Here is a 27,173-nt window from a genome sequence, read left to right on the forward strand (position 1 = left end):
TCTTCTTTGGGACAGATGGTGGTGAGTGGTCCCCTCCTTCCACCGTCCTCTGTGCACCCCCCCACCCCCTGCCCCACAGCAAGGTTTTGTTCACCTTACGCTCGTTGCCATGCTGAGAATTAAGGCTTCATAAGTAAATGAAGCTCCAGGCAAAGTTCTCCTCATGGAGTGTCTTTACATCCTGCACAGAAGAGACAGCCCACTGAGAACTGGGCTCAGAATGATAATTCTGAGAGGAGGGGCCCACACAGCACCCATCCTGAGTCCCCTCTCCATATATACGGGGCGCTGGGTGCCCTGCGGTAGGTGGTGTGGCCTAGCCTGAGGAACCATGCAGTTCAGGAGATGACCTTCAGGACAGGTGGAATCCAGCCATCTCAGTCATGCCTGAGGCCCAGAGTTAACACTGAAACCTAGGCCTTGCCCTTTGTTAGATCCACAGTCAACTCAATTTGAAAATCATTAATGATACACGAAATGGTAATAGTTGCTACCATTTATTATCACTAAACGGTTAAGACATCAGCTACTAATAGAAAAATTGGTGGTTAGACTCCACCCAGAGGTGCCTTGGAAGATAGCCTGGCAACCAACTTCTGAAAAACCAGCCATTGAAAACACTACAGAGTATACATGAAGGCACATGGAGTTGCCATGAACTGAGGTCAACTCTACAGCAACTGGATTTTTGTTTTGTTTGTTGAAGTGCCAAACATTGTGCTAAATGCTTTATATGCGTATTCTTCTTTAATTCTCTCAATAGCCCTGAGAAGAAGATACTACTATTATTATCCCATTTTATTAAAAAAAAAAAAAAACAAGACCCAGTGCCATCGAGTCAATTCTGACTCCTAGTGACCCTATAGGATAGAGTAGAACTGCCTCCATAGAGTTTCCGAGGAGCACCTGGCAGATTTGAACTGCCAACCCTTTGGTTAGCAGCTGTAACACTTAACCACTACGTCACCAGGGTTTCCAAATTTATTTAAAAAAATTTTTTTTTAATTTATAGATGGGGATATTTTACTACAGAGCAGTATAGTAACTTGCCTAAGATTACATAGGTTGTAGAAAGTAGCTGCTAGACCATAATTTTCTGGAGGGTAGAGATCATGTCTTCTTTGTTCGTCGTTATATACTGGTACCCAGCACATAGTAGGTGTGAACTAAATATCCCTCGAGTGAGTGGTTATTCATAAAGTTTTCACTGGCCAATTTTTTCAGAAGTAGACTGACTGGTCCTTCTTTCTAGTCTGTCTTAGTCTGGAAGCTCCGCTGAAACCTGTCCACCAAGAGTGACCCTGCTGGTATTTGAAATACTGGTGGCAAAGCTTCCAGTATCACAGGAACACACAAGCCACCACAGTACAACAATCTGACAGACACACAGTGGTTTTACGGGCTGAGGTGCTATGCTGGACTCTGATGAGCCTTGACTGGACAAGGATCCTGCCCTTGGGGATAGTACCATCTAACGGGGCAATTGATGGGTGAGGTACAAAGCCAGCCCTCAGAGTCAGGCAGCAATAAAAGCAGCAGGAGGCAACGGGTACAAAATGCTGAGGGAGCCCATAACCCACCACCGTTGAGTCGACTCCGACTCATAGCGACAGAGTAGAACTGCCCCATAGAGTATCCAAGGAGCGCCTGGCGGATTTGAACTGCCGAGCCCTTGGTTAGCAGTTGTAGCACTTAACCATTACGCCACCACCCATAGGAGGAAGCAATTAATTCTTACTAAGTAGATTGGGAAGCTGCCCTGTGGGTGGAGTAGGGGTATTTCAAGCAGTGGCAGCAGTGGGAGAAAAGCCTCTCAGTTATGAATGAGCAGGGCACCTTCAGAGAGCAGCACTGTCCTCCTGGTAACACAAACCCACTGCTGTCTAGTCGATTCTGACTCATAGCAACCCCATAGGGTTTCTGAGGCTGTAAATATCTACAGAAGCCAACTGCCACATCTTTCTCCCATGGAGCGGCTGGTGGTTTTGAACTGCTGACCTTTCAGTTAGCAGTCGATTGCTTTAACCACTGCACCACCAGGGCTCCTGATCCTCCTGATACTGGGTTGTAAAAACACCACTTCCGGTAGAGTTGACTCTGACTCATGTGACCCCATGTGTGTCAGAGTAGAACCCCATAGGGTTTTCAGTGGCTGATTTTTTGTAAGAAGACCACTAGGCCTTTCTTCTGAGATGTTTCTGGGTAGACTTGTACCTCCAACTGAGCCCATCAACGTTTGCACTACCCAGGGATTCCAATTGGATTGTGAAAGCAGCTTAAATCCAAGTAGTTTCAACATAACCTGGATCAGACTGTCTTTGTGTGAGTCTGCATGCTGCCTGCCCCATTCTCCGCAATCCTCTGCCTCCTGGTGTCCATGGGGCATCTTTACATCCATATTCTGTTGCCAAAGACTTAGCATACCCCAGGCTTCCTCTGCCTAGCTGTAGTGTGGACAGAGGACAGGTTAAGCCACAGCTAAGAAGGGACTGATCAGGTCTGGGGAAGGGTCTGAGAATCAAAGCTGAAGTTGGGTGGCAGAAAGGATAGAGACTGGTGTCTGGGGGGTACCCGTGTGAGTCATAAGAGGCACATGGGCAGTAGAGGACCCCAAGTTACATTTTTGGTGCCTCACAGATGAGCAATGTGGCTGGACTAGCCCTTTGATTTCTCTGAGTTTTCATTCCTCAGATGCAGTGGCACTATTAAAAACTCAGGGTTAATGTATGTATTTTGCCACTAAAGTCATAATGAGTTTTCCTCTTTCATCTCACAGTGTATTAAACCGCACCCCTATGCATCTGATCCAGGAAATCATATTAGTGGATGACTTCAGCAGTGACCGTAAGTATTTCACATTCTCTTTAAGCATAAATGTCTGTTCCCAAGTCCTGCGTAACCAGCAGAGGTGGGGCCATGATCCGTTGGGGTGGAGGAAAGCCTAGGTTTATAATAGTGCAGAAGACTTTGAGTGTTCACAGCTGGGCTCAAGAAGGGGCTAAATCTTACATTAAAAAAAAAAAGCAGTCGCGAGCTAGACTGTTCGGCAGCAGGCGGCTTTTCGGCTGCAGGAGCGGAGCACTGCCTAAATAAAAGGAACTTGTTTCTTCAAGCTCATCTGGCAGTGATTCTGATAGTGAAGTCGACAAAAAGTTAAAGAGGAAAAAGCAAGTTGCTCCAGAAAAACCTGTAAAGAAACAAAAGACAGATGAAACTTCAAGAGCCCTGTCATCCTCCAAGCAGAGCAGCAGCAGCAGGGATGACAACGTATTTCAGATTGCGAAAATGAGGTGTGTCAGTGTTTGGGAATTTAAAGGCAAAGTTCTAACTGATATTAGAGAATATTGGATGGATCAGGAAGGTGAAATGAAACCAGGAAGAAAAGATATTTCTTTAAATCCCGAGCAGTGGAACCAGCTGAAGGAACAGATCTCTGACGTTGATGATGCAGTAAGAAAACCGTAAAATCAGAGCCGTATAAAACCTTTTTACACTGGCTTTTCGTTTCTAACCGCTGTTTTCCAAGCTATTGTGTATATATTTGGATTGCAGAACAATTTGTAAGATAAATACTTTTTTTTTAATGTGCATTATTAAAATGTTCTGAGTGAAGCTCATTGTCAACTTTATTAAGGATTGCTTTGTGCCCACCACTTAGTATAAAATAAAATCAAGGCATACAATCTTACCTGCTGTGGCCTTTTTTGATCAGAAGAGTTGGTATTGTTTAAGACCTGAAGTCACAGTTGGTAGACGTTTTTGTTTCAACTCAGCTTTTAAATTAAGGATTGTATTATCAACTTATACACTCTTGATTTGGGAAATCCATTTGTTCTCTTCCAATTAAATGCCTGGACTTGTTTGACTTTTCCTCTTCAATGATATTTCATTCCTTCCTTCCTTTTTTTTTTTTTAACTTCATTTTCCTTCACTAACTTACCTTTCCATGTTCAATTTTTACTCTTCCTTGAGTATGTTAAATGCTAGTTTGCAAATGTCAGTGAAACAGTCAAAATGTTATTTCACTAAGTCTTTTGTAACTAAAATATTATATGGGGACTACAATCACTAATGCTACTGTACTAAATATTAGGAGGTGTAGGTTGATAAACAACATGGCTTGTATGAAAACTGAGTCTATGTATGTCATTGCCGTTAGTGTTCTGTGTAGATGTTACGTTATTGTTCAGTCTGCAGAAAATAATGATGAAATGTCTGATTTGCTTGTACTTTTTAAATATGTTCACTATGAGACGATGTCTGTAAAATGAGGTATTGTTAGACTAGGATTTAATAAAAATTGTGAAAGCTTCCTCACCTAACATTTTATTTTATAACATTGAGTATGGATTATACATGGGCAGATATCATTGAGCTTTACTATCATAGTAGGTAATGTGATTTTTTTTTTTTTTTTTTTTTTTGGTGGAAGGAAGAGCATATACTTGTTTTTGACCTTTGCTTCAGTACACTTTTTTGTTTTGCAGTTAATCTACTGGACAGTGGTATTCTAGACTTGATACTACAAAGTTTCAGCAGACACAATTAAGTTATTTTCGTTTAACAATAATGAAGTAGGCACAGAGTGATGAGGCACAGATTTCAGGGCCCTTGCAGCAATAAATATGGCATGGGTGCCTTAGGAAAAGAATATTTGTGAAGGGAACTATAAAATTAAAGAAGGTGGCAGTAAAGAGGAAAGAATTCTCCTCAAACTTAAATGATATATACTAAGTGATACTTTTATATTTTGAAATTTTGATCACATTGGTAGTACACAGTTCTAGATTAAAAAAAAAAAAAAACAGTGTCGTCGAGTTTTTAAGTTTGAGGAGAATTCTTTCCTCTTTACTGCCACCTTCTTTAATTTTATAGTTCCCTTCACAAATATTCTTTTCCTAAGGCACCCATGCCATATTTATTGCTGCAAGGGCCCTGAAATCTGTGCCTCATAGTAAAAGTTTAAATAGGTAAAAACTTCTTGTTGACAAATTATTTTTGGTAGCAAATCTCAAATGGTTACTGCCACTAAGGGCTGCCATATCAGAGTTGTACTATTCAGCTACTAAGTTTGATGCCTATGTCTAAAGTACTTTGTAGTAGAATCATCAGGGACTTGATTTCAAAACCATCTGTCAGACCCTGTATAGTTCGCAGTTTTCTTTCTAGCAGCTCTTCTGTTGAGGTATGATGTTTTATATTTTCTAGATGACTTTTTAAAGTGTATATAGCAGTGACCCTAATAGGTGCATACTTGGGCAAATAAATCCTCTGTCTTAGTATTTTAGCCTTCATCAAATAATAGTACCAAAGTGTTCAAAATGTACATTTTAGGCAAATCATGCTTGGTTGATAACTTACTTTCGCTTATCTGGGAACACATATGTGTCCTATGAACTTAATTGAGTAGATTTGTGAAGCATTCTTTATTTTTGGCATACAGGAAGGATAGTTAAAACACAACTTTGATTTGGTACCAGGTGAAGAGGAAATAATGGGTAAATTTTAAGATTTATGTAAATTTAAGGATATATGCATTTTAAAATAACTTGCTCATACAGAGATGGAGCTGAAATCTCTTACCAAGGTATGTTCTAGCCATTTAGCTTTATGTTAATAAAACCTTTATGTAAGGAGTGTTTCTGTGGCAGAACTTGGCAAGTTGACTGCTATATTCATTTAAATACATTACTGGAAATACAATATATAGAAAACCTCTTGTGTGTATGTGTGGGTATGGGAAAAGATGAGAACTATGTTAAAAAAGAAATTGTACTGAAAAGATGAGGTACTTTTGTTTTCTGTTTAAACTTTTATCTTCCTGGTAAAATTTCTCCCAAGAAGAAAGCTTGGTGTTTTGAAGTGTTAACCTCGTAACACCAGAATGAATTTAACTGGTGTCAGTACTCAGATTTTGCCCTTTAATATGCTCAGTAGCAGAGCTTTTCCTATTTGTCTTTCAAAGTATGGGCATCATTTGGCCAGTTTTTAATGCTCTTGGCATTTTATTGAAGGAATAACCACTAAAAAAGAACAGCTTTTTATAATTGGATTATTCTTTTTTTGCTTTGTTTCCTAAATGCCTAAGAACTTCTTCTGAAGAATACCTCCTACCTCATTAGCTAGTCAAGATGCCATGATGATCAACCTATTCCACATAATGTGTTTAGAAAAAAGACTTCAAAAAAAGCTGAAGGAAAGTACATCCTGGCTTGGCTATTGAGGGAAAAAGAGAAAGAATTGTATGTCATCTATTTAAGTGTTTCTGAGAGAGGTATGGTGTTAGAAGAGCACTATGTTTGACATTTTTAAAATGTGCTAATATTTAGGTATCTCTCCCCAAATCCTTTGAAGTTCATTTCCTATAGAAATCAATCCAGCAAAACACGCAAGTTTTTTTTTAAAGTGGTGTTTTTCCAGGTAAATTCTAGGGACAAACATTTGCCCAGTCACAAATATGTAATTCTGTAATTGTGGAATGCCTGTCTGTATGCTTTGTTTGGTACATTTTCCACGGAGATGTCAATGAATATAATACTCCACCTGTGAATATTTTAAATGTTGAAATAAAAATAAATGTGCTCTAAAAAAAAAAAAATTATTGGTTGACCTCCTGTGAGTCTTTGAGGCCCTAGCCAGATAAGTTTATTAGATGTTTGATTGAGTTGGTTTGTGCATTCAGGCACACACATGTCACTGCCCCCTAACCTAAATGAGGAAAGAGTCACTGAACCTTCGAAAGATGAATGCAGGAATCCAGAGCCCAGATACCGTGCCCATTGCTAAAGATTCGTGATTCTTGTGTTGCTTTAGCTGAGGTCAGCATGCCCTCTCCCTTTCATTCCCATGGGAGGACTGGGTGACCCCTGTCTTTGGGACCCTTGGTAGAACATCCCATCATGTGCCAGGAGACAATGAGCAGCTGCCTTCCAACACACTAGTCATCCCACTCCCTACCTCATGTCCTCCCAGTCCTATCAAAGATCCTGGCCCCATCCAAATTTACATCCAAAATCAGCTTTTCCCAAAATGCGTATGTGGGTGTTCCAGACATCTGCATGTTAAGTTTGAAAGGTATAACTATTAGAACCATTGTTAGACTTCAAGTGTTGAGAGTGCTGACCTGTTCTGAGCTCCATCATTCCAGCAGGCTGGGTGCACTCTCAGATAGTTAACATGTCCAGGCATAACCACCTCTTCTCAGTGATGAGCTAGGGAAGAGGGAGTGGCCACTGGGGCAGCACCAAGTCTCAGGAGCATGGAGTCTATACCACCAGCACCGGGCTAGAGGCGAAACCCCAGCCTGATGCTGGAAGTTGAGTGTGGGAGCCACTACCATAATGCGGTCTGCTGCACATAGGTTGGAAACCCCCACTCATTGGCACAGCTTTGGAACCTCGGGAAGTAATACATAGGTGAGTTATGCACCAGATCGAAAAGTAACAAATTCCAGACTCTGAATTCTGAAATCTGATGAGCTAATCGCCCTTCCCTAATGCAGAAGAGGTTGGAGGTAGAGAGATACTTGTCCTGCTGTGTGGTTGCCTGGAGCTGAAACTGGAGAAAGGAATGTTGCTGGATTCAAGGTGACAGAATCAGAGAAGCCTCATGTTTAGAGCATGGGCTCTGGAGCCAACTGCCTGGGTTCAAATTTTAGACCCATCACTTACTAGCTATATACCTTGAGCAAATTATTAACCTCAATGTACCTCAGCTTTCTCGTCTATAAAATGGAAATGATGATAATAATATATACAGATAAAATAGTAACAGTATTTTTTTTTATATAAGTGTTACTGGGTGGAAACCCCAGGTTCTGCTCAGCGTGACTCACATCGGCCAATGAGCGAGATTGAGGTGAAAGAGTGGAAAGGCACCTTTATTTCATTGCTCAAGGAAAGGAGATAGTTGGGGCTACTGCCGCCAAGACTACTCAGCGAGGGCAAAGGGAAAGGTTACTTTTAAGGGTGTTACAAGTAGGAAGTTCATACAAGTTACATCAGCAACACTCTTCATCATGCTATACAGGTGCAATGGGATTTACATATAACTTCATACATCATCAGTATTTTAATGTAAGTCATGGCTTGTGCCAAGCAAAGGAAACAGGATTCTAATGCAAAGCTGTGGGGTGAGCTAAGCAAGCTGCTTGAGGTGCTGGAATTTTCCTCAGCCTGGGGACCTCTGTGTTATTCCCTCCTTTTCTTTTTAGCTCAGAATTGTTTGACCTGTTCTCTGGGAGGGGGCAAATATTGGACATAGACTTGAATAGTTGGCCTTTCCTTGTGGCCACTGATATACTGTTTTGTTTTGTTTTAATTTACTAATTGCACTTATTTAGTAATTGTTCCCCTCTTTTTTTTAGCCAGTAAGTTGGATGGAGAGGTACAGCAATTATGGGTAATGCTTGCCCAACATAAGAAGGGGAGTGTGAACAAATTTGGCAATTGTTAGCCTATGCAGTAGGTTTACAACTATTTATTAAATGCTAAAAGAAAAAGATAAGAGTGGTTTTTATGTTCTGTTTATATAAATGTTTCTCTAAAAGATGTTTTCCAAGATTGTCCTAGCTGTTATCTTTATACTTCAGGGCTCAGTTGATGTGTCTTTGTGAGTCCAGCTCTAGCTAGGTCACATTTTTTATGCTCAAGGACATGGAATAATGGCTCCAATATTATTTCTTAAATCATTTTTTTTAATTTAATTGGAGATAATACGTTGATGATTAATACCTGGACTTAGTTGAGCTCCTAGATTGCAGCCATGGCAGGCTCTTTAAACTCACAGCGCTGGTTTTCCACCAGATACCATCTGGTTCTTCACCAGGACCTTAAGTGAGAGCAACGTTTCTATCAATCACATTGCTGAAGTGAGCAGACTCAGTGTACATCAACATTTTAGCTCGAGGCCTTCTTAAGTGTGTAAGACAATAGAAGATAATTTTATTATGAACTAAATAGTTAAATCTGGTGTTTGTAAGGGTGTTACAGTGTATAACTAAGTAGCTTCTGTCTAATTCTATGTATATCCTGTTCTACTTCTCCTGTGTTATTTATCCAAATGTGATGGGAGGTATTTGCTACAGCACAGATTCTACCTTCTTGGGTTAATAAAAAGTCTAAGGCTACGCTATTATCTCATGTCACCTTGGCTAATGAAACCAGAGATCGCTGTTGTGTTTCCATCCCATTTGCAGCTTCACCTGCTATTTGTCCTATTAAAAACAAAAACAAACCCATTGCCATTGAGTCACTTCTGACTCATAGCAACCCTATAGGACAGAGTAGAACTGCCCCATAGAGTTTCCAAGGAGCACCTGGTGGATTTGAACTGCTGAGCTTTTGGTTAGCAGCCATAGCTCTTAACCACTACACCACCAGGATTTCCATAGTGATTGTCTTAGTGATCTAGTGCTGCTATAACAGAAATACCTCAAGGGGGATGGCTTTAACAAAGAGAAATTTATTCTCTTAGATTCTAGTAAGCTACAAGTCCAAATTCAAGGTGTCAGCGCCAGGGGTAGGCTTTCTCTCTCTGTCGGCTCTGGAGGAAGGTCTTTGTCATCAATCTTTCCTTGGGCTGGGAGCATCTCAGTGCAGGAAACTCAGGTCCAAAAGATTTGCTCTGCTCCCAGCACTGCTTTCTTGGTGGTATAAGGTCCCCATGTCTCTCTGCTCACTTCTCTCTTTTATATTTCAAAATTGGCTTACCGCACTATCTAATCTCGTAGATCTCATCAATATAACTGCCACTAATCCACCTCATTGCATCCTAGTGATAGGATTTACAACACATAAGGAAATCACATCAGATGACAAAATGGTGGACAATCACACAATACTGGGAATCGTGGTCTAGCCAAATTGATATACATATTTTGGGGGGACACAATTCAATCCATGACAGTGACTGACAAATTTCTTAAAGATTTCTCTAATTTACTATACCCATTGCCATCTAGTCGATTCCAACTCACAGCGACACTATAGGACAGAGTAGAACTGCCCCATAAGGTTTCCAGGGAGTGCCTGGTAGATTCAAACTGCCAACATTTGTTTAGCAGACATAGCTCTTAACCACTATGCCACCAGGGTTTCCAACTATGATATAAGTAAAAATTAAAGCTACCAACCATACCCTGAGATTTGGACCAATGGGTTTTCTTCTGACTCTCATTTTACAATGTGTAACAATTTAACATTACCTTTCCAATATTTACTAACATCATTACTATGACTATCTAAAAAAAAGTAATCCTAAAATCCCCAAAGTGCATTGCCCATGCATTTGCTAGAAATTTAAACAAGAGATCGCCCAAGTAAATTCACTGTCAGTTGGAAAGGGATTATCTAAATTAGTATAGTTGGATCCACCACACAAAAACATATATCCATAATGAGCACACAAAGTTTGTCTAGAGGAAACAGATGGTATAGGAAAATTAACATGTGATAATCAAGATTCCATTAGAGAATACATTATTAGGAAGGTAGTACAGGATGGACCTCTCCTGTTGTCTATTTAATTAATCTATTTAAAACATAAATCTAATGCTGTTTTATTTTGTAAAATCATAGCTTGAACTTCAGACACTTTACTAGTTATATTTACAACTATGCTAAGAAGCTTCTAATTTGAAAGTTACAATATCTAAGCTCATCAGTTAAATAATTTAGGAGAAAAGAGGAAAATGGTTTCTTATATCTAGAAAGTAGGACCTCAAAACATCAGCAATATTCCCACATAAAACCCATAGTAATCCTTTCATTTACTCAGTCTTATGTAGTTAATTTCTGTTCCATGTGATTATGGATCAGCCACAGTTTGTGAACCCATCAGCTTCTACATACAAGTTCTGGAAATCTTGACATAGTCTAGTCACAGTCCTGTTCATAATGCTAATACAGTCCATCTTTTTGTTGAGATATTTTGGTTAATCAGTTTTCAGAAAATCAGCAAAGTAAAAACTTACCTGCAGATGACAAAACTCAATATGGCCATGATTAATTTATAAAAATAATACTCTTAACAATGAAAGACCTGATATAAATTAAGTACAAAAGTGATGTAAAGCCAAAAAAGTCAGTTTAAAAAAGCTTTAGACAAAAATATTTCTTAATATAATGATTAACCTTATTTTCAAAGAGCTTCAGATATAATACATAATAATCTTGAAACATACCATAGAATCAGGATATACCAAGAACATACCAAAAATATCATCTCCAAATACCTGAATAGTTTAAAAAAAAATTCATAGGTAAATGATTTGAATTCCCCAGTCAAACCATTGACTTTGATGATGCAAGATTCAATAAATAAATAAAGTTGCAACCAAGTCAGCAATAAGGCAATAATAATAAAATTATGACATAACATTATGCATTTGCTATCTAATAAATTTTAACCCAAACAGAATCAGGCACTTCTCTTGATTTTGACAGCATATTCCATGTAATTTATAACATTAAATAAACAGTTTTAGCACTTTTTCCTTATACGATTTTTTGTGGCTTTCCATAAACTTGTCAGGAATTTATTAAAAAAAAAAAAAAATTTTTTTTTTTTTGGAAATTATTATAGATCACTGAAAAACGATACTTATGTTATTTAACCAACAACCTTAAAGGTAAAAACCTTAGCTTTTTTTTTTTTTAAGCTATGTGGCTTGATTTTTGACTCAGGAATCTTATTTTAGTGAGAGACCAAAACTTTGCCTTCGAGGCAGATTACACAAAGAATAAATTAACCTTTCAACTCAAAATCTGAAGAAAATTTTGTTGTTTTAACAGCAAGAAGCCCAATTCTTTGTTTTATATGCCATTTAACATTAAAGCGCCTAAAGGTTTCATAAATTAAACCATTAAACTTAAGTCAGTAAAACTTTTGTCTATTATCAAATAAATTTCTTTTAAATAAACTTCTTAAACATTGTCTTTGTTGCACATTTCTTATAGTGCATCTCTTTAAAATGGCAAAAACAAACACACCCATTAGCAGATATATATATACATATGTATACGACGGCACTGGGTTTTTTACACATATACATACTTTTGTGGCATAAAAGACAAAAGAACATAAAATTAAATTGTGACAAATGTCTATTAACTCAAATTAATATCAGTAAGTTGCCTAAGACCCATTGCTGTAGAGTTGATTCTGACTCATATCGACCCTATAGCACAGAGTAGAACTGCCCCCGCGGGGTTTCCAAGGAGCACCTGGTGAATTCTAACTGCCAACCTTTTTATTAGCAGAAGTAGATCTTAACCACTACACCACCAGGGTTTCCAGAGTTACCTAAAAGGTTTTGGGAATGATTTTAAGCCTGTATATCATAAAACATAACTGTTGAAATAAAGTTTGTTTAAATAGTCTAAGTTCTTATTCAACTTTTACCATTTTTCATATTTTTCCCTAACTTTAGCCCTTAAATATTTTGTCAACTGGCTTTTGTAAATCACAAAGTCTGTGCTCAGCTGACTAATTCATTGATCTAACCCTCAGTTTATGGCTAGGAGTGGAAACATTTTTCCATGCTATTTCAGGTATATCTCATTGTGATTCCTATGTTTTGTCTTCCTAGAGTTTTCCTACAATAGATAGAATGTGTTTAAAGTTCTTTTATCATTGGTATCTACCCAATTTTTGATAACTACATTAAAGCAGCATTTTTTTTTTCTTCTTTTCTTTTGTCTAAAAAAGTTCTCCACTTAGTTGGAAGGAGTCTTTTAAAAGTTTCTCTGGAGCTATACGACCTCAGAGACTGGGAGTTGGGGAGGTCTGATCCTGCCCTGCTCTCCTTATTTATTTTCTCTCTCTCTGGGCTTGTCCTACCCACTCTTTTCCTATTCTGGAACTGCTAGATTATTTTAAGACAAAATTATCCCTTTTTCTTTAAATAAAACATGTTTGTTATAATATTTAGCTCAAGTTACTTAGAAAGATTTTGTCTCTAAGATTGGCATAAACATATCTTTTTAAAGCCATGTTATACCAATTTAAATAAATGACGTGTTTTTAGTGCACTTTTTAAATGACCAATTTATATCAAAGTTTTTTTCTAAATAGCTATTAAAAGTCTAAATTTTAAGACAGACACAAGACACAGCTTTTCTTATTTAAAAGAAAGAACTGAGGTTTTAAGACATCCTTACAAAAAAACAGCAATTGTCAGTCATAGCCTCCAACGTGATACAAGACAGAAACTCAGGCACAATGCTCTAGAGTAAAAGCAAGTTCTCATGACAAAAGGATACAGAAAGAGCTTGTAAACTGTAAGGCTTATACAATACCACATAAAACAAGGATTTGGGGATCCTAGTTTCTTAATGTGTATAAAGCAATTTTTGGTAAGATCAACTCAATTCGGGGGGTGGGGGGCAGGCTCTAGATAAAACTTATTAACTTGCCAGAACCTCAGATAGAGAAATATTAAATCTTTTGACAAAACCTGAGCATCAAGCAAAAGTTCCTCAAAAGGAAAAGACAGCACAAATGGAAGTTCATTTTCTCAAAGCGGTCACTGAGATTCCAAATTTCTTCTGGTATATTCGGTTTATAGTTTTTTTTTTTTTTTTTAATATGCACCTCAAACCAATGTCTCAGTAGCAGGTGGGTATCCAGGCTCATTTATCGAAGATGTTAAGCACTAAGGTTCAAGCTTTTGGTTTTCTTCTTTTTGAACTTAATTTATTCTGCTCGCTAGAGACTTGGTCTCCTACTTTAGACCTTAAATATACTAGTTCCTTCAATTTGAAAGTATTTTATAGTAGCTACTGATGATTTTAATTTCAACACTGTGATTCTTTATTGAGAAACTATATAATAAGAGGTCCGGAGCTACTATTTCTCCCCGCGAATTTCATAAAACAAGTCAGGAGCTCTCACCTCTCCCTGCAAATTTGGCAAAACAGAGTGCTATTTCCCAGGTTTTCTCTGAGTCACAAAAAGAACTCTAAAGAGGAACACTGCAGGATTTGGACAGTGTTTTGCTTGGACCAACGCGTACCTTTGTTGTGGGAGAGTTTGCTTGCAGGTAGCAGGCAGCCTAGTGCTCTAGCCTGTCTTGTGACCACCTTATCCTGTCATGGAAGTCTTTAACACTCATGATGAGGGCTGATGACTGCCTAATGGGTTTTACTGGTTTACCCGTGCCTGAATTTTGTGATTTATACTGACCCAGAGCTCTTTGAAAATAGAATTACCTCTTTAATGTTTCAAATGCCCGAATCCGGACGCTAAACTGCAGTTTACCAGAAGTCACAAAGTGTAACTCTTAACCAAATGAGAAAAGAGGAGAATGGTTTCTTATATCTAGAGAGTAGGACCTCAAAACATCAGCAACATCCCCACATAAAACTCATAGTAATCCTTTCGTTTACTCAGTCTTATGTAGTTAATTTCTGTTCCATGTGATTATGGATCAGCTGGTCTGTGAACCTGTCAGCTTTTACATAACCAAACGATCAAGCAAAAATCTAAGAAATAGTCTCCTTAATGAAACAACCAGTTTTCAAAGCAAATGTGCCAAACAAAACTTTTAAAAACCTGAGAAAGAGAACAAAAAGAATAAGCAAAGACTCATTTTCTGAGAGCACTTACCCCATGGGTGTCAAAGAGACATGGAGTGCAAACACGTGGGTCCAAAAGATAGGATCTGTATGTCTTTAATATCGCTCTTTAGAGTCTAGAGCCAACCAGAGAGCCCAAGGTTGGTAAACAAATGAAGCAAAATCAAAATGATGGGTCAAGATGTGGAGTTCAAAGCCAGAGAGTTGAGCCAAAGAAGTGATAGGGCAGGCAGGCAAGGTAGAGGGCAATTCAGGGCAAATGCCTAACATGGATCTCTTGCCCAACCTGACACATTTTCCTGCATGTTGGGGAGTGAACCAGCTCTGTACAATGGATGATACAATGGACAGACCCTTTAGAAAAAAAAGGAAGTCTCTCTAGCCAGAGCAATAAGATAAGAAAAAGAAATAAAAGGTATCCAGGTTGGAAAAGAAGTAAAATTACGTCTATTCACAGATGACATGATCCTACCTACCTACCCATTGCCGTCGAGTTGATTCTGACTCATGGTGACCCTATAGGACAGAGTAGAACTTCCCCATAGTGTTTCCAAGGAGCGGCTGGTGGATTTGAACTGCCAACCTTTTGGTTAGCAGTTGAACACTTAACCACTGTGCCACGAGAGCTCGTTAGCCTATATATATAGAAAGTCCCAAAGAGTCTGCAAGAAAACTTCTAGAGGTAATAAAACAATTTGTAAAGAGCAGGTACAAGTCAACGAACAAAAATCAGTTTGGTTTTTATGCACTAACAATGGGAAATCTGAAGTGGATGTTAGGGAAACAATTCCATTTACAATAGCATCTAAGAGAATAAAATACCTAAGAACAAATTTAACCATGAATGTGAAGGAATTATACAATGAAAATATGAAACACTGCTGAAAGAGATCAAAGAAGACATAAATAAATGGAAAGGTGTCTATGTTCACAGACTGGAAAATTTAATGCTATTAAGATGCCAGTACTACCGAGAGTGAGCTATAGATTCAACACAATCCTGAGAAATTCCAACAGCCTTCTTTACAGAAATGGAAAAACTGATCCTCAACTTTATATGGAACGGTAAGAGGCCCCAAACAGCTAAGACAATGTTAAAAAAAAAAAAAAAAGAACAAAGTAGGAGGAATCACACTTCCTGATTTTAAAACATGCTGTGCAGCTTGTTGCTGTTAGGTGCTGTTGAGTTGGTTCCGTCCGACTCAGAGCGACCTTAAGTACAATGGAACAAAACATTGCCCAGTCCTGCACCATCCTCACAATTGCTGCTATGCTTGAGCCCATTGTTGTGCCACTGTGTCAATCCATCTCATTGAGGGTCTTCATTTTTTTTGCTGACCATCTACTTTACCAAGCATGATGTCCTTCTCCAGGGACCGGTCCCTTCTGATAATATTTCCAAAGTATGTGAGACTAAATCTTGCCATTCTTGTGTCTAAGGAGCATTCTGGTTGTACTTCCTCCAAGACAGATTTGTTTGTTCTTCTGGCAGTCCATGATACATTCAATGTTCTTCACCAACACCGTAATTCAAAGACATCAGTTCTTCGGTCTTCCTTATTCAATGTTCAGCTTTCACGTGCACATGAGGTGATTGAAAATACCATGGCTTGGATCAGATGCACCTTCATCCTTAAAGTGACGTCTTTACTTTTTAACATTTTAAAGAAGTGTTTTGCAGCAGATTTGTCCAATGTAATGTGTTGTTTGATTTCTTGACTGCTCCTTTCAAGGGCGTTGATTGTGGATCCAAGTAAAATGAAATCCTTGACAACTTCAATATTTTTTCTTTTTATCATGATATTGGAAGGATTTTTGTTTTCTTTACATTGAGGTGTAATCCATACTGAAGGCTGTGGACTTTGAATCTTCATCAGTAAGTGCTTCAAATTGTCTTCACTTTCAGCAAGCAAGATGGCATCATCTGCATAATGCAGATTGTTAATGAGTCTTCCTCCAATCCTGATACCTTGTTCTTCATATAGTCCAGCTTCTGTGATTATTTGCTCAGCATACAGATTGAATAAGTATGGTGAAAGGATACAACTTTGACACGCAGCTTTCCTGATTTTAAGCCATGCAGTATCTCCTTGTTCTATTCAAAGGACTGCCTTTTGGTCTATGTAAATGTTCCTCATGAGCACAATTAACTGTTATCCATAATTTGTTATGATCCACACAGTTGAATGACTTTGCATGGTCAATAAAACACAGGATAACGTATTTCTGGTATTCTCTGCTTTCAGATATGATCCATCTGACATCAGCAATGATATCCCTTGTTCCACGTCCTTTTCTGAATCCGACTTGAATTTCTGGCAGTTCCCTGTCAATGTACCACTGCAACTGCTTTTGAATGACTTTCAGCAAAATTTTACTTGTCTGTGATATTAATGATATTGTTCGAAAATTTCCAAACTCTGGTGAATCACCTTTCTTTGGAATGCACACAAATACAGCTCTCTTCCAGTCTGTTGACCAGGAGGTTGTCTTCCAAATTTCTTGGCTAGATGAATGAGTACCTCCAGCACTGCATCCGTTTGTTGAAACATCTCAATTGGTATTCCATCAATTTCTGGAGCCTTGTTTTTCGCCAATGCCTTCAGTACTGCTTGGACTTCTTCCTTCAGTACAATTGGTTGTCAATTTGTATGCTATCTCCTGAAATGGCTGAATGTTGACTAATTCTTTTTCGCACAGTGACTTTGTGTATTCTTCTCATCTTCTTTTAATGCTTCCTGTGTCATTTAGTATTTTCACCATAGACTCCTTCAATATTGTAACTCAAGGCTTGAATTTTTTCTTCAGTTCTTTCAGCTTGAGAAATGCAGAATGTTTTCTATCTCTAGCTCTTTGCACATGTCATTATAATACTTCACTTTGTCTTCTCAAGCTGCCCTTTGAAATCTTCTCTTTAGTTCTTTTACTTCATCCAGCTACTCAATGTTCAAGAGAAAGTTTCAGAGTCTCTTCTGACATCCTTTTGGTCTTTTCTTTCTTTCCTGTCTTTTTAATTACCTCTTGCTTTCTTCATTTATGATGTCCTTGATGTCATCCCACAACTCCTCTGATCTTTGGTCATTAGCATTCAATGCATCAAGTCTATTCTTGAGATGGTCTCTAAATTCAGGTCTCTCAATTTCAGACTGCAGAAGTTGGTAAAAATCTTCAATTTCTTCATCTTGGCCTTAGTGGTTGGTGAATAAATTTGAATAATAGCTGTATTAACTGGTCTTCCTTTTATGTGTATGGATATTATTCTATCGCTGACAGCATTGTACCTCAGGATAGATCTTGAAATGGTCTTTTTGACTATGAACATGACACCATTTCTCTTCAATTTTCCATTCCTGGCATAGGAGACCATATGATTCTGATTCTGAATAGCCAATACCAGTCCATTTTGGCTCATAATGCCTAGAATGTTGTTTATGCATTCCATTTCTTTTTTGAAGGCTTCCAGTTTTCCTAGATTCATATTTTGTATGTTCCAGAGTCCAATTATTAATGGATGTTTGCAGCTGTTTCTTCTCATTTTGAGTTATGCCACATCAGCTGATGAAGGTCCTGAAAGCTTTACTCCAACCACATCATTAAGGGCAGCTCTACTTTGAGGAGACAGCTCCTCCCCAGTTGTACTTTGAGGGCCTTCAACCTGAGGAGCTCATCTTCTAGCACTGTATCAGACAATGTTCTGCTGTTATTTGTAAGGTTTTCACTGGCCAATGTTTTCCAGAAGTAGACTGCCTGGTCCTTCTTCCTAGTCTGTCTTAGTCTGGAAGCACCACTGAAACCTGTTCACCAAGGGTGATCCTGCTGGTGTTTGAAATACTGTGGCAAAGTATCCAGTATCACAGCAACAGACAAGCCACCACAATATGACAAACTGACAGACACATGATGGACTTTATACTACAGTAACCAAAACAACCAGGTACTGGTAATAACAACAGGCACATTGACCAGTGGAGTAGAATTGAGTCCAGAGGCAAACGCACACGTCTATGGTCAACTGATTTTTGACAAGGGAGTTAAATCCATTTGATGGGGAAAGAAGAGTTTCTTCAATACATGGTGTTGGGAAAATTGGATTTCCACATGCTGAAAAATGAAACAGGATCCATGTCTCACATCATACAAAAAAACAAATTCAAAATGGATTAAGGACTTAAACATGCAAGCTAAAACCATGAAATTCTTTGAAGAAAGTGCAAGGGCAACACTATTGGGCTTAGCTTATCTAATATAATAACAAGAGCATAATCAGCAAAAGATAAAATAAATAAATAGGACCTCATAAAAATTAAAAGCTTGTTCTTTGAAAGGCTTTACCAAGAAAGTGAAGAGACAAGCTACCAACTGGGAGAATATCTTTGGAAACCATATATCCGGTAAGAATTGTATAACTAAAATATATATAAAACTTCAACAACTTAACAACAAAAAGAGAAATAACTTAATCATAAAATAGGCCAAGGACTTGAATTGAACAGACATTTCACCAAAGAGAACATTCAAATGGCCACCAAACACTCAAAAAGGTGTTCGACATCATTAGCCATCAGAGATGCAAATCAAAAGCACAACGATTTACCATTTCACTCCCACTAAAAAAAAATTAAAAAAATATATAACAAATGTTGGCAAGGATGTGAGGAAATTGGAATCCTTATCCTTTGCTAGTGGAAATGTAAAATGGTATAGCCATTGTGGATAAACAATGTGACAGTTCCTCAAAAACTGAAAAATTGAATTACCATATGACCTAGCAATTTCTTCCTAGGTATATACCCAAAAGACTTGAAAGCAAAGACTCAGACAGACACTTGTACACCAATGTTCACTGCAGCACTATTAACAATAACCAAAAGGTGGAGCCCTAAATGCCCATCAGTGGATGAATGAATAAACAAAATGTGGTACATCATACAGTGGAATACTACTCAGCCCATAAGAAAAATGAAGTCTCAATACACGCTACGATATAGATGGAGCTTGAAGACATTATGCTGAGCAAAATAAGTTCACCAAAGAAGGACAAAAATCGTATGACCTTGCTTGTAGAAAAAGACAAGAACAGGCAAATGTATACAGACCAAAGGTTTTTAGTGGTTGGGGGGGGGGGTAAGGAAAAAGGTGGGGTTATTGCCTATTGAGTCCTGAGTTTCCGTTTCTGGTGGTGGTAAAATCACATTGGTTAAGGGTAGGGTTGCACAACCGATTAATGTAATTGCTGTCAATAAGTTGTACACCTGTAGAAAGTTGAATTGACACAGTTGTATGATAGATATATTTACAACAATAACAAAAAAAAAAAGAGCACCTGCTTATGTACAGCAAAAACCTCATGGGATTTGACTCTTTGGTTTGGAGGTTTAAGGTCATGGTTTCATGGGACATCCCAGTTAATTGGCCTAAGAACATGTTTAGTGCTTTTGTTCTACCTCCTAGTTCACTGTGTAGTGCCTGGGGCTTAAAAGCTTGCAAGCTATTATCTAAAAAAAAAATTATCTAGGGTACGACAATTGGTCTCAGTTTGCCTGAAGCAACAGAGGAAGAAGGATAAGAGGAAGAAATGGAATGTGTGGCTAATTGCATCCATGAATAACTGCCTCCTTTGCCATGAGGCCAGAAGAACTGGATGGTGCCTAGCCGCTATTCCTGAACATTTTGATCAAAGGTTCTATAGAAGAATGTTGATCAAAATGGAGAAAATGCAGAACAGAATTTCAAATTCTCATGGAATCCAGACTTTCTAAAGACATGGAGGCTGAATGGGCCCCTGAAACTATTGCCCTGAGATAATCTTCAAACCTTCAGCCAAAAACATCTGAAGTTTTCTTAAAACTGAACAATAATTTAGCTTAACTAGGAAAGAATATCTGCCTTGAGCGTTGTGCTCTTTTAAGATCTATCTGTATGGGATCAAATTGACAATAGCAACTCGAAAGATTAGAAAGGAAACTTGGGGGGGGGCAGTGAGTTTATGTTAATGGGGGAGGAACAATTCAGAAAAAGAGGGTGAGAATGGTGGCACAACTCGAAGAATGTAATCTATATCACTGAATTGTACATGTAGAAATTGTTGAATTGGTGTATGTTCTGCTGTGTATATTCTCAATAACAGCAATAAAATAAAATTAATAAAAAAGTTGTCTCCTATGTTAAGAAAGAAAAGAAACTGGTCTCCTATGTTAAGAAGTTCTGAAAAGAAACTCCAAAACTGATCTCATCCATTCTCTAGTTTCCCATCGTTTTATTACCAGACCCCTACTAAAGTGAGTAGGACTCTTAGCTCATGCTTTTAAGGAACTATGGAAAAGAAGATATGTCCCCTAGCAACCATTCCAAAGTTTCCCATCTGGAAATGTTTTTAAGCAAGTATGTAGGTGCCCTTATGTGACCGACCTACTCCAAAGAGGCCCACTTGAGGCCACTTTGCACTGAATGGGCCACCTTGTATAATAACAGTGTTCAGGCAGCCCCTTACAAAACCCAGAATCCCTGAGTTAGGACAGGGCACTGCAGTTGTGGGGAGGGTAGTGGGCAGGGCTGCTCATCTGCTCTTTTGACTCACCTGCAGTGCACAGTTGCATTGTGTGAATAGGTCTCCAGACACTCACCCACTATAACTTTTGTCTTTGTAGCTGATGACTGCAAACTGCTGATCAAGCTTCCCAAGGTGAAATGCGTCCGCAATAATGAGCGACAAGGTAGGTCCAAACTGCACTTGCTGACCAGGGACCTCAGTGTATGTGTTGGGGGAGAGGATTGGTGGTGTGTGTGTGTTTGAGTGTGTATGTTGGGGGAGGGGATTGGTGGTGTGTGAGTGGGTTTGGGTGTGTGTGGGGAGGAGATTGGTGGTAGTGTGTGTGTGTTTGGGTGTGTGGAAAGAATGTTGGCTCCTCCATGGTATTGCTGGACAATGGAGAGACAGTGACACTCAACCATTTGTCCCTGACTGCAGGTCTGGTCCGATCTCGAATTCGGGGTGCTGGCATTGCCCAGGGCACCACTCTTACTTTCCTCGACAGCCATTGTGAGGTGAACAGGGACTGGCTCCAGCCCCTGTTACACAGGGTCAAAGAGGTGAGTGAGGCTAAGGAGCAAGGTGGATCTCATGCCCCACACTCCCCTGGCTCTGGAGTCCATTATTGCACGTATTTCCTTCAGTCCTACTGGGAGGTAGACAAGATAGAGATTGCTGTCCCTATTTTAGAGAGAGGAAACAGACTGGCCAAGGTCACACAGCCAGTCATGGTTGGAGCAAGGGCTGTGACTTCTTTGTTCTGTTACACTGGGCACCACTTGATGAGTCACCTGCAGTAGGCCTGCATGGTTGGGACTACAGGCAGCTGGAAAAGGACACATACAGCTTCCTAGGCAAGAGAGAACCCTTGTTTCTACCAGATAGCAGAAGTTGCTAGTCTTTTTGTAGGAGGGAGACAGCAGAATTAACCAGACTCCATCACCCGTTTCCTGAGGCCTCTGTCTTACTTCTACCCATACATCAACAGTGTCACCTACACCCTCACCAATGGCAAGGCATGTCAGATGAATGCTAATAGAATTGAATCCGTTGCCTTTTTCTGCCTTTACTCTTGGACTCTGTATGCTGCCTCTAAAAAGTGAAAAAAAAATTTTTTTTAATTTTTTCTATTATTATTTGATATTTCAAAAGTCCATCGACTCCTCTACTTATCTACATAATGGACTGTATATTGTAGATGTCATTGTTAATAACTAGAATTTGTACTGCTCATTACTGCCATTGAGTTATTGACTTCTGTAAAGTTGGAGGCTATATATTTTTACATACCCATTTCACAGGTTAAAACACAGTCTGAGAGAAATTATCTAACTTGCCCTGATGTCCCTTAGGTGGTACTAGAAGCACTGAAACCTTGATCTTGCCTCAGTAGCATCTTGCCTGTGCTCTGGTTACTTCCTACTTGCTCTTAATGTAGCTCTTTGACTCCTACCTAAATAATGATGGTATGAAGAGGGACAAAGAACTAAGAGATGTAAACGCCTCAAAAGAGAACTAGGAAATCCTTCATAGCATTACCCATTCCAATGACAGAGCCTGGATGAGATTGCAAAGTTCTCACCCATGGGCCTCAATACTAAGCTCCATCTACTGACCATTTTTCCTGAGATTGGGAGTGCTCATACACTTACTATTGTGTAGGAAATCCCCTCTTCCCCTCTTTTTGACATAATCCAGACAAAGAGGTCTGGATTGAGGAGTATTAATTTATGAAGAGATCATTCCATTAAGGAGAATTTGCCTGCTACTGGGGGACCTTCCCTTTGCGCCCACATCTACAGTCACAATACCCCTCCCCAGTCTTCCTCACTGACGTCACTGAGCTGCTTCTTTTCCCTGAACATGCTCTGACAGTCCTGCTGCTCCACTTCTGACCAGGCCACCCTTTCCCTCCTTGGCCTTCCCTGCCCTCTACCTGTACAAGCCCCCTTGCTCTTCAGGCCCCCCTCACATCTCCCTTCTTCTAGGAAGCCTACCTTGACTGCTGCAGTTAGCTGGGACCATTGCAGCTATAACTGATCGCTTGGTCTTGCAAATTCCCTTTCTGGGTTTAGTTCTCTGTCTCCCCAAACAGATTACAAACACAACTGAGGCACTGACAGGTCCAACACAAGGTACCTATCAAAGAGTATGCACTAAGTGTTCAGAAATGATAGTAAGAAGAAAGCAGATGCAATGGGGATGTGATAAAGTTGGAATAGCAGGTCCATTTCCTGCCCCCAAATTAATTATCAGACACTTATTGACTTCATATTCTGGACTGAGCCCCAAGGTTTGGAAATGTAAAGAGAACCCACATCCTGCTTAGTAAGATGCACTGTGATTCTTTGAGATTCCTTATGTACTTGGCACCACACTGGCTTCCAAATAAGAAGGCAGAGTTAGGTGACCATATGGGGAAAGGATGTGAGAACTTTAGTAATAAGGAAATCCTTTGTGAGGATGAAATATGTAAAACATTTTTGTTACCTCTTGATATTAAAGTGGGAAAATTCACTCCCACGGGGACATTTACACTCCTCCCTCCCCCACCAGAGGCCTTTCTGCCTGTGAATTGCTGACACCACTCCAAGAGCCAGCTCAAATGATCCTGCCACAGTACAGGCCTGTAGCTAAAAAGAAGCTGGAATACCCTAAGTAAAAATGACTGAGGTTGCAGAATCAGAATGAAGAAGAAAGCTTAGAGAATCTAGGAGTATTTTCTGGGGAAGAAAAGGGTGGGGTTGGATACAGTGTCTCTGATTACAGAGGATTTTATACTGAAGAGACGAGGTATCCTATTTAAAATAAGATCAGGTCATATAAACAAGAAATAGATTTGAAACTCGAAAATGTGGTTCAGGTATAAGGAAAAACCTCTTGACAGGGGAGCAGAGGAGAGAGGCAGAGGATTCTGCGAAAACTGCTGTTTCTGTTACAAAAGTAATCCATGGTCATTATAGAAATTTTGGAAAATAAAGAATGGTAGAATGAAAACTAATCAGCCTACATTCTACCATTCAAAGGTATCCACTGTTAGTCCTTCTTTCCATCTAGGATCATTTTTCTTTTGCAGAAAGTGTCTTTTTACATAGTTGTAATCATACTGTATATATAGTTGTAATCATACTGTATACAATTTTCTATTCTGCTTTTCTCGTGAACTTTATATGTTAGCATTTTCTGAGTGATCTTGTTAAGGTAAATTGCTCTTTGCCCAGTGGTGTCCACTGAACGTTCACAAAGTTCATCTCAGAGGAATAAATGAAGGGATGCCATCCAAGCATGGATTCAGTGCCACCTGCCTGTCCCTCCCTCCTCTCAGCCAAGGGGGCTGTAGCTCTTCACTCAGCTACTACATCTTTGGGACCTCTTACCTCTGTTTGACTCCCCTTCCCCTCCAGGTTCCTGGCCATGTGCCCTGGGGTGAGGTCAGGGAGTCCAGACTCTCATTCAGTGGGGGTGAGGAAACTGGCAAGAGGGTGGAGCATAGTCAGGGCTAGAAACTGACCCCAGGAGCTCTCTGCCCAGAGCCATGCCCAGTCCTTGCCAGCCAAATACATCTATCACTGTGGGGGACTCAGCCTTCCACAGCCTGTGCCTAGGCTATCTTCATCCCTGGAGAATGCATTAAGGGAGCCTGCTTTCCTCAGCAGCCTTAATGAGCCTGCAAAGCCCTTTCCATCCCAGTAACTCTGAGTCCAACTCAGAGGACCTCTCTGAAAAATACTCTTGTTTCTCACCCAGGATGAGAACCACCCATCGGGCTCTCTCTGCCTCTTTCATCTCCCACTTCTCGAGCATTAGCCCTTCCCACTGCCAAGTTACTCTTTCCTCAGGAAGTCAGTCAGCCTAAAGATGGAGCTCAGCCTCCCTAAAACATCAGAAGTAAAGGGCTGCTGCAGCATCGTGGAGGCTTCAGGGTTTTCGCCAAAACCCTGAGTCTGGATGATGGAAAGTCCTTCTGGGACATTCTCTTTGAGATGGGAGCATGGGTGTGTATCAGCCTGTGTTTGCATGTGTCTTTGTGTGTATCTTGTCTCAGAGTAAAAAAGGGATTTGCTGTTGTGAGTGGGAATGGAAATTTTATACTGTAATTGGAGTTTGGGATTTTCTAAAATAGAGATAAGAAAGAGGATGGGCTTCTGCTGTCATACACTGTCCTCAACTGGTGCTTTACATGTTGGAATCTCTCCAGTTTTCCTTCTCTCCCCTTTACTTACATGATGGTACATGAAACAAGCACCAAGTTGTATCTTTTTTTTAAAATATATGCTTCCCCTGTCCTTATTTAAATATTTCTTTAATAAGGAAAATGTTTCAAGAAATCTCAATTCTGGAGGCAAAGCCAAGATGGGAGAGTAGTCAGATGCTTCCTGTGGTCCCTCTTATAACAAAGACCCCAAAAAACAAGTGAATCAATTATGTATGACAGCCTAGGAGCCCTGAACATCAAAGGCAAAGTTGAGGAATTGAACTGAGCAGCAGGGGGAGGGAGAGACAGTTCAGAAGCAGTGAGGAATTGCCAGACCTGACCTGAAGGGAAACAGCACGCTGCAAGCCAGATCCATTAGCGCAAGCAAGGTGAGACAAGCAATGGTGTTTGGGACGCATTTTCCACATCAAGACAGACTGAACAGTGGAGAGTCCCCTCATGCCTCTGGAATCAGCGGAAAGTGGCACTCTCAGCAAAAAATAAGTACATGCATCTAATCTACCACGTGGACCAAAACACACCCCTTTGGGAAAAAACTCTATCCCATTTACCTGACCTCTCCCCACTCTGCACCGGGTTCCAAGCCGGCTTCAGTGATAGCTGCTTTCCTTGGGCTGGAAGTAGGACTTGTTGCACACCCTGAGCCATTCTCCCAGCCTTGGAGAAGGAACAAATTAACAAATGGAAAGAATAATCTGCAGGCTCCCCTAAGCCAGGAACTCAGGACAGAAACAGCTCCTTTGCCTAGGCACAGTCATAAGGGGTCCATGGACACTGAATACCTTTCACCCCTGCATAGACCTGTGTGGGCCCATTTCAATAGCAGAGGCCCTCATTTGCACAGTATAACTTCAGTTGTTTCAGCTTTATTGTGGAGAGGTAGGTTTGTGATGTTTGACTCCACTCTGCCTATTAAGCAGGGTCCTCACCTACACACATCAGGGGCCTGAGGACTAGCGACTCCACCCGCACAACCTAGCCGCCCTCAAAAGGAATCCAAGAATAAAGGGTGCCTCCCAGTCCTTATAGCCAACAGCATTGGGTGTCCACAGTCTGGCTGCAAAACCCACCCACCTAGGTGCTCTAGGAAACAGGGACACACTTTCCTCACAGACACTCAGGGGTGATTGTCAGTTCCCTGCCTTGCTCACTATGTAACCCCCTTCTGCAGCCAGATGCCTGTGCCTACACCAATCACCCCTGCTCATCTAAGACTATGGATGAGAGCTTGTACCACACATTTGGTGACTGACTACATGGGCACCTGAGCTGAAGCCATACAGGAAAAGTAAATGGACTCTTGGGCACACATACCTAGTAACAGCTCTAATCACCTGATGACAGGTTGTTAGAGCATCAAAGGCACTAATAATCAAACTGGCTCACTCAAGCAGCCTATTTGGGCATATCAAAACAAAACAAAACCAGAAGCTGGGACACAGTAGCAAACATAGAATAAACAAAAACAAAAACTTATTGATGGCCAGGAGACAACAGTCAATATCAAATCACATAAAGAGGCAGAGCATGATGGCTTCAGCAAGATCCCAAAACAAAGAATCAGGAAATCTTCTGGATGAACAGAACTTCCTGGAATTACCAGAAGTAAAATACAAAAGATTAATATACAGAATTCTTTAAGAGATTAGGAAGGAGATCAGGCAAAATGCAGAACAAGCCAAGGAACACACAGACAAAGCATTAGAGGAACGTAAAAAGATTAGAGAAGAGCATAATGACAAATTTAATAGGCTGCAAGAATCCATAGAGAGACAGCAAACAGAAATCCAGACGACTAACAATAAAATTTCAAAATTACAGAACTCAATAGAAAGTTTTAGGAGCAGAATTG

General features: G+C 39.9%; 1 protein-coding gene and 1 pseudogene across 2 annotated transcripts in view; both read left to right on the forward strand.

The window, feature by feature from the left end:
• The window catches only part of GALNT14 (polypeptide N-acetylgalactosaminyltransferase 14), a 489,631-nt gene that overhangs the window by 385,087 nt on the left and 77,371 nt on the right, over nt 1-27,173 (forward strand). For both annotated transcript variants that reach the window (XM_049870339.1, XM_049870338.1), the window contains exons 4-6: nt 2,777-2,844; nt 21,224-21,289; nt 21,544-21,665. In XM_049870339.1, coding sequence (XP_049726296.1) covers nt 2,777-2,844; nt 21,224-21,289; nt 21,544-21,665 — 256 coding nt within the window. The remainder of the gene's footprint in view (nt 1-2,776; nt 2,845-21,223; nt 21,290-21,543; nt 21,666-27,173) is intronic.
• LOC126068094 (activated RNA polymerase II transcriptional coactivator p15-like) lies at nt 2,917-3,519 on the forward strand (annotated as a pseudogene).

The sequence above is a fragment of the Elephas maximus genome, chromosome 26, assembly GCF_024166365.1.
Source record: "Elephas maximus indicus isolate mEleMax1 chromosome 26, mEleMax1 primary haplotype, whole genome shotgun sequence".
NCBI classification, from domain to species: domain Eukaryota; kingdom Metazoa; phylum Chordata; class Mammalia; order Proboscidea; family Elephantidae; genus Elephas; species Elephas maximus.